This window comes from Tigriopus californicus, chromosome 4 (assembly GCF_007210705.1).
Source record: "Tigriopus californicus strain San Diego chromosome 4, Tcal_SD_v2.1, whole genome shotgun sequence".
Classification (NCBI taxonomy): Eukaryota; Metazoa; Arthropoda; class Copepoda; order Harpacticoida; family Harpacticidae; genus Tigriopus; species Tigriopus californicus.
This window is the reverse complement of record NC_081443.1, coordinates 13,267,084-13,275,039: the sequence shown is the minus strand read 5'-3', so window position 1 is coordinate 13,275,039 and position 7,956 is coordinate 13,267,084. Positions and strand designations below refer to the sequence as shown.

At 55.2% G+C, this 7,956-nt stretch overlaps 1 protein-coding gene across 1 annotated transcript in view; it reads right to left on the bottom strand.

Moving 5' to 3' along the window:
• LOC131879635 (uncharacterized) overlaps window positions 1-7,594 on the bottom strand; it is an 8,107-nt gene extending 513 nt beyond the window's left edge. Inside the window, exons 1-2 of the mRNA XM_059225993.1 lie at window positions 5,656-7,594; window positions 24-5,573 (exon numbers count right to left, since the gene is read on the bottom strand). Of these exons, the coding sequence (XP_059081976.1) occupies window positions 29-5,573; window positions 5,656-7,226 (7,116 nt within the window). The 5' untranslated portion in view covers window positions 7,227-7,594 and the 3' untranslated portion in view covers window positions 24-28. The remainder of the gene's footprint in view (window positions 1-23; window positions 5,574-5,655) is intronic.
• Between the last annotated feature and the right edge of the window lie 362 nt (window positions 7,595-7,956).

Genomic DNA, 7,956 nt, shown 5'->3' with positions numbered 1-7,956 from the left:
ATTTTCCCGCGCATTTTTTACACCTTCCTTAATTGAAGGACTGACGTGTCGACGTTGAGGGTTTGTGTGAAATGTCTGAATTGGCAGCATTGGCCAATGGCATGGAATTCGCCCCCATGGACCCCGGTTCAGAAATCACTCCGGTGGCCAAAGGGTTACCTGACAAGGCTGCCAAGGCTTTACTCTTTGGCATTGGACGTCTTTTAGGCGGCAGGACAACGCCCGCATCTGCAGTGGGATTCTCGCCAAGGACAATGTCCACGTCACTTTTCCTGAGCCGCACTTCGGCTGTCCTCAGGACGCTTCCGCGATTCGTCATCTCCGGCTCGACTTTGGACTTCCGTTTCCGGGGTTTGGGCTTGTTGACTGGCGGGGATACTACGGCGGAAGAAGACGTACTGGGAGACATGTTAATACTTAGGGAAGGTCGCCTACGACTGACAAGATTCGGGTCCGGAACAGAATCATTCACAACGCCAAGTCCAGGCCCGGACACTTCGGCCGCTTCCGGCTCCAAATTAGATTCGGCGGTCTGCTGCCCTTGTCCGGCTGGCACGAGCATTTTCGCGTCCTCGTCCTCCTCTTCAGCCTCTTCCGAGTAATTCAGTCTTGGGGTACGAACCGAGCCTCGTTTGGGCGCCATTGTTGGACCAGGCAGTTTGCCGCGTTTCCGTTTGGCACCCGCCGTTGACAAGGCCCCCGGACGGGTCTTGGTTGGGCCTTCCTTCGGGGCGCGACCTTTTCGTTTCCTCACCCCTGGTGGGTTCCGATTTCTCACGGGCTTGGGTGCACTCCATTCCGGACTTGGCGGCAATTGTGTTTCCTGAACAAGAACCATGGGCTCCTCTTCGGTCATGACGAGATCTTTGTCCTTTAAGAGCCGGTCCAAAACCTTGACAATCATTTGAACTAATTCGCGCAGGTCCTCGCAAGTTTGGGTTTTCGGGGCTGATAGCTCGCTCTCCAGCTCATCTAAAGCACTAATTTTCTCCTGCAGATCCGCACACAATTTGCTCAGATCCCCGGAGTCGAGATTCTGACCTTCGCGCTCGTCCAAGCAATTCTGAATGACTTCAAGCGTTGGGACGAGCTTCTTGAAGATATCGTTGAGGGTGGTTTGGAAATGAATGGAACGATCCGCCCGCTCCAAGATTTGACTTTGCGCATTCTGGACCCGTTTCAAGTACTCAACCAGCTTCTTGACCGCTTCGTTGGTCTTGGCGGGGGACAAGTCCTGACTAAGATTGTAAACGGTGGCCTTGACCTCGCCAATATCCCGGAGATTCTCATCGTGTCGAGCGTTGGCCTTTTGCATTTCGGTGAGGACAGCCATGCACTCGTTCTGTTTGGCCATGAGCTTCTCTTCCGTCTTCATGATCGAAAGCAGAGCCCCGGCGTTCGGATTGCCTGGACCGCTTTTGCCGCTGGAAGTGGAATTGGAAGTGGAGGCTTGGACGAGGCTTTGTTCCACGAGAGAGTGGAAGTCGTTCTCCAAGAGGAAGACCATCTTGTCCAGGACGGGTGGCATCTTGTTGAACTCCTGTAGAATGGTGTCGGCCACCACTTGCATTTGGTCTTCAATCACAGCCTCCCGGGCCATGTCTTGGATGAGTTGCTTATCCATGGCGTGGATATCCTCGACCATGGGCAACAAGCGATCCATGGCCGTGTTGAAGTGGGCCATGGATTCAGACTGACTAGCTGGACTGGCAGCTAGTCGTTGGCATTCCAGAGAGATGTGACTCATGACTCGATCCAAGCTACTGGCCGAATGGGGCGGGTCCACAGAGCCACCCGGAGCCACGTGGGGGGAGGGACTGTCTTGGCTATTGGTTAATCCTCCTGAACCTACTGCTGGTCCATGCTTGGCGTACTTACGAATAACAGCTAAACGGTGATCCATGGTCTCGAATTTGTCGCTGATCTTGGTCATGGTCTTCTCGTGCTCCTCCTTGATGAGCTTATCCAGATTGGCGCACAGATTCTCCTCGAGGCAGGCGTTATTTCCCAAAGTGGCATTGGGGATCTCGTGAACCTCCTTGGCAATTTGCTCAATTTTGGGAACGAGATCGTGGAGTGCGTTTGGCATGCTACTGGCAAGTTGCTTCATGTCCTCGACCGAGTTCAGAATCTCAGAGGAGACGCCCTTGAACTTGTTCATTTCGTCAGCGAGCTGTTGGAACCCTTTGAGGCTGTCTTTTCCCAGATCATCTACCTTGTCGTTCAAATCTTCCAGGAGCGAGTTGTACTCAAACTGAGCGGATTTGAGGGCCTTATTTGCACTGGCAGAGTTCGCCTTCGTGCCTATAGTAGTCTGAGAATCTGAGGTCATGGGAGCTGGTGAGTTCAGGGTCGATAGTTTGATTTCCACTCCCTGACAATGCCCTTGGATCTCAGCACAATGTTCCTCGTAGTTGGCTTTCATGGCATCAAGGAACTCTTTTAGGGACTCCTCAATTTCAGACACACCAGCCTTTAGGGTCTTGTTCATGGCTTCCTCAAGATCCGGGTCCGGTTTGGCTGCACTTTGGATGGTCCCCACCGTGTCGCGGACCTCTTTCAAAATCTGTTCCATCTCGAGCCTCCGGGCATTTTCAATCGCGCTTTGGTCTTTGGGCTGTTCCACCATTTGAACGAGATTCTTCAGCTCATCATTGGCACCGAACTGCTCGCTTTTAAAGTCGGTTATGGACTCTTGAACGTCGGTTCGGATGCCGAGGATCTGCTCCTTGAGCTCGCGCAACAAATTGGACACCTTGGCCTCTTGGGCCGAAGTACTGGCTTTGAGGCCTTGAAGGACAGTGTTCATTTGCGAGAGGGTCTTGCCATCGGAAGCTGAGGATTTCTTGAGCTCTTCAACGCCCAAAAAGGTCTTGGATATTTGCTTCTCCTGACTCTTGACACGAGCGGGATCCGTGAGGAGCTTGCTCATTTTCAACGTCTCTGTCTTGATCTCCGAGGTCATCTTGAAGTGGTTCTGCTCTTTGTTCCTCAACTCGTTGATGGCGTTGTATAACTGCATGATGGAGTTCTCATGAATGGGCGCCAAACCGACTTGATCTTGCTTTTTGTTGGCCTTGTTGAGCTCCTTGACTTCTTGGATGCCATCAGCAATTTTTTGGAGCAGTTGACGTTGTTCCAATTTGGCCAGTTCTTCCATGTCAGACATTTGTGAGGGAACACTTTTGCGGAAGGCCTTCTTCAAGTCCTCCAAAGTGGGTAGGATCTTGACATAGAGGTAGTCCAGCTTGGGTTGAATCTCTTTCAGTTGCAACACCAATGACGAATCCGATGATGACCATGAGTCAACCGATGGCAGTTTGGCCGTGTTGGACTCGATTTTCTTGAGCAAAGCCGCCATTTGAAGACCAGTCTGCGAATAGTCGGTAGTGCTCTTTCTCAAGGCCTTCGTCCGCTCGATGACCACGTCCACTTTCTTGACTTCTTGGAGGACCTCCTTGATTTGAGCGCAATGCTGATCAGAGGTGGCCTCCATGGCCCCATAGTACTCGTTGTACTTGGCGTCCACTTTGAGTTCGAGGTTCTTGAAAAGACTGCGGATCTCATCCAAACCCACACGATCGGCCATGGCCATCTCTTGTCGGAGAAGAGTGCTCACTTTGCGAGGAGACTCTTCTTCCGACCTGACCTTTTCCATGACGTTCTTGAATTCATCCTCTGTCGTGTCCCGCAACGCCTCCACCGCTCCATTGATGGCACTGAGTTTCTTGAGCGTGATTTCCATGTTCTCGTCCCCCTTGATGGCGCTCTTCTTGGAATGCTTCAGACAGGAATCCATCTTGGTCTGAATACTTTCCACAGCCGACCAGATCTTCCCAATCTGCCTCTCCATGATGACAATCTCGCCGTCGTCGCTGTCATCGTTGTTCTCGTCCTCGGAGAGGCGTCTGCGGGGCCGAGAATTGGATCGAGCCGGAGATCGAGATCGAGTTCGGGACCGGGATTTGGGGGATCCACGGAACTCGATCTCTTCATCTGAGTCTTGTTCTCGCACTCCCCGCTCATCATAGGTCCACTTGGTGCCCGGAATGAAACGTCTGGCGGTGCTCCGGCGGAATCCAGGCACACCTCTTCCCCGGAATCCGCCCCTGGGACCGCTCAATGTCGGCGGATCATGGACGGAGCGAAACTGAGGCCGGGATCCTCGATCGCGACTTCCCGCACCTCCACCACCACCGCCACCACCGCCGCCGCCGCCGCCAACTTCCAGGTGATTCTTCTGCATAAGGATGTCAATGTTCTTGCGGATGGTAAACACATTGGGGATGAGTCGCTCCTCCACCAGATCCATCACGTCCACTTTCCGGATCTCTTTCTTCAGTTGCTCGACCGACGCTTGCAAGCGTGATATTTGCTCGGCGGGAATGCGATCCTCTCTATCCAGGCTGTGGGATCGGGATCGGGATGGGCCCCCCATGGCTCCTCCCGAAATGGAAGGTCCGGCCAAGATGGAGGAGGATTTCCTCTTCTTCTGGTGATGATCACTAGTGGAAGAGACCACTGAGACTCCGGACGAGGCCAGCGTCTTTTGGACCTTGTTCAGTTTCTCGTTGGCATCCTCGGCCAAGTCAGCGGCATCTTTGGCATATCCCTTGGCATCGGAGGCCTTGTCGTAGACACTCTGCAACTTGGCGTAACAATCTGACACGGCCGAGTCCACTTTGGGAAACAGATCTTGAGTAATGGTCCTGAATTGTTGGCCTTGACTCGTCTTGAGGGCGTCAAGATCGCGCTTGAGGTCACTCACCGTGGGTAAAAGCTTGTCAATGAGTGCATTCGCCTCGGATTCGCCCGTGAGTAGGACCTCCAAATTGGATTGGAGTTGCTGCACCTTGGGAGCCATGGCTTGCAACTCGGTGGTGCCCAATATGGTGGGCAACTCCTTGAACTTGTTCTCGATGAGATAACGCAAGCTTTCCTCCGTATTTCTGGCGCTCAAAGAACTCATGGGAAGGGGAGGGGGCGGGTAACTCGTGTTCACGGGGTGGGGCAGACTAGTCAATTGGAGAAGCGACGCGTTCATCTGGGCCGTTCTCTCCTCAATTGATGGCAACTTACTAACTTTCGTCTCGATGAGCGCGAGCTTGTTCACTTTGGTATCCATGAAGGTCAATTTACTGGACATGGCCGTCACTTTCTTGTCCAAAGTGGTCATCATTTCTAACGCTCGTTTGTCCTCACTGAGGGCCTTTAAGCCCTTTTCTAGTCCCTCCAACCTGGGGATTGTGTGGGCATCACTCCCACCAGGGATGGAAGCATTCCCATGTTTAGTCACTCCCAAGCTCACTTTGGCCACTTGAGAAGAGATCTCACTGAAACGGGTATTCACCACTTTGAGCACCTGATTGGACTTGTTCTCCTCTTCATTGGAGGCCTTGATCAAGGCCTCGTTCTGTCTCTCCAAGGCCGACAATCGAGTTTCGATACGAGAGAACTTGGCGTCCAAGAGGCGTTCCAATACTTCTTCCATGGTGGGCTTATCGAGTGAAACGGCGGCCATGGGGTGGAGACCGCCTTTGCGATCACCGGAGCTGGTGGCTGCCATGCTTCTTCAAGGATGTCACAGTTGGCCGTAATAAAGGCAATCTGTAAGAGAAAAGCAGTGGGAATGAATAATGCGAATATGGCAATCACCTGACTAGATTTAAACAATGCGTCATTTTCCGGCTCAAATCGGTCAAGCGGTCGAGTGGACCATCAACAAAAGACATTTTCCATTCTTGTCGATCTTGATCGAAAAGGATCGGACGAGCTGCCCGATTGAAGGTAGGCCACCACGAGTCCAAACGCGATTTTAGATTTGAACATTGACTGAGTAGAGGCGACACGTGCAGATTCGACACTCGGCGGGGATGGGCCTGATGGAAGGGGGAAAACCAGGTGGCCAAGGCGTCGGACGCCAAAAAAGTCTGGATCTCGTGCTCCAAGACCACAAACTCGTTCATCAGTAAGAAGACACTTCCGCCCGGAAAAGTGAGCGGCCAATCCTGAGCCGGATGTGGGACACTGGGACAAGTATGGGTGACCAGTGGCACCTCGGCGGGGAGTCCGATCAAACGGGAGCAGTCGACCCGATCGGGCTCGGTGAACGCCCCTCGGACGAAGGCCCGATGACAGCAGACCAAACTGGGCAGGCCCACGGGCCAGAGTTCGCACAAGGCCGAGAAATGATCAAAGCGCGCCCACCCGGTGAAGATCAGGCCCTGGAATTTGGCGGCCGGGACAGCCTCTCGAATTTCCGCGTGCCAAGACAGGTGATTCTGAATGTGATGTTGAAGCAGAGGCACTTTGGCGCAACTGGCCGTGGCGCCCTTGAAGGCCGAGCCGGCCCAAATCCGCGAGAAGAGCTGATCGTATTTGGGCCACAAGTGGGACAGGTTCAATTGGGGCGTGTATTGCCAGACCACGGGCTCCAAACGGCATAAACTGGCCCGCCGGGGCAGGAGCTGGGCCAGAGGCACCGAGCGTAACATATCGTCCCAAAAGAGTAAGCGCAAGGTGGGATAGCGGGCGTGTAAGTACCGAGCCAGGCGCGTCAAATGATCCAAGTACAAATCTATGGGCTGACAGGCACGCGCCAAACATTCGGCTTGCGAGGCCGGCCCTTGGCCCAATTGCCACACCTCGTCCCCGCCCAGATGGAGCGCGAAGAGCGGCACGCCCACCGTGTCTTGCACGTACTCAACCACGGCCGAGGCGTAGGCCTGAAGCCACTCATACACGCTGCTGGACCGACCGGAGCAATCCCAACATTGGGCGTAAGTCTGGACCTCGCGAAACGAGCGCCAGGCTTCGTGCTTCAACACGAACTCGGCGTGACCGGCCGTTTGGATGAGCGCGATCATGGGCCAGCCCAGAACTCGGTCAACAAATTGCAAGAAGCCGGCCCAATCCGACTCGGCCGATGGGCTGGCCCCGGGAATCGGGGGCAATCCCGAGTCGGCTCCCGAGTCGGGTTCCGACTGGGAGTCGGGGCCAGCCGGGTCGGCGGCCGAAAAAGCCAAGCCCACCCGAGGATGGTGGGCCAAAGGCCATTGGTCTTCGAGCTCGAGGACCAGACCCCAAGTGGGTCGGCCGCTCCCGGTCCCTAGGGTGTTTTCCAGCCAGAGTAGAGTGTCTCGGAGGTGGCCCAGTTTCGGTCGGGCGCCTTTGCCGTCCAGATGCAACCAGTGAAGCCCGGCTTGAGGGCGGGGCGGGCGGGCCATCGGTGAGCATCTGTCGCGCGCCGAGACCTCAGGGCGGTACCCGGTGCCCAGCCACCATGACCCTCTAGCCCGTCTGACTCACTCACCACAGAGCCCAAACTGGGCTGGCTGGCTTTCCCACGGATTTCCACCGACTCACCCTTTAGGCCAGGACGCGACCCTTAATTCAAGGACACGCCCGAGGTCCCCGGTGGTGGGGCGCCTGTGCGGCCGTAGCAGTCCGAGACCCGTCCAGGTCAACCGTCGGAGTTGGAACCCTGGAAAACACCCACTCACTTAGATATCTCCCTGGATGACAACAGGACCAGACTGAATGCATGCATGCATGAATGAATGGATGGATGGACTGTGCGAAGGACCCGTTGTTGTGGATCATCCCTCTCGCCAGAGCTAGAGAGCCACCCAGCCCAGCCTCGGCCCCCTTCTGGCCTTCTGGCTTTCTGTCTCTTCTGCCTTCATGCCTTCATGCCTTAATAGCCGGCTGGATGGTCTGACTGGGGCACTCAACCCATTCAACCCCACACCATGCCCACACTCTCGCTGGGCGCTGGCCTCAGGCCCCCCCCGACCGGCCAGACTCTGCCTGCGCCATGGGATCGGCTAGTATCCCGGCCAGCTCGTTCCTCAGGGTGGCACCCGATTTGAACCCAGAGTCCGCCCGTCGGGCCTGGGTTGGGACAGGCTCCAAGGGTCAGAGGTATACATCCGGCCAGCCCAGTCGAGGTCCGAC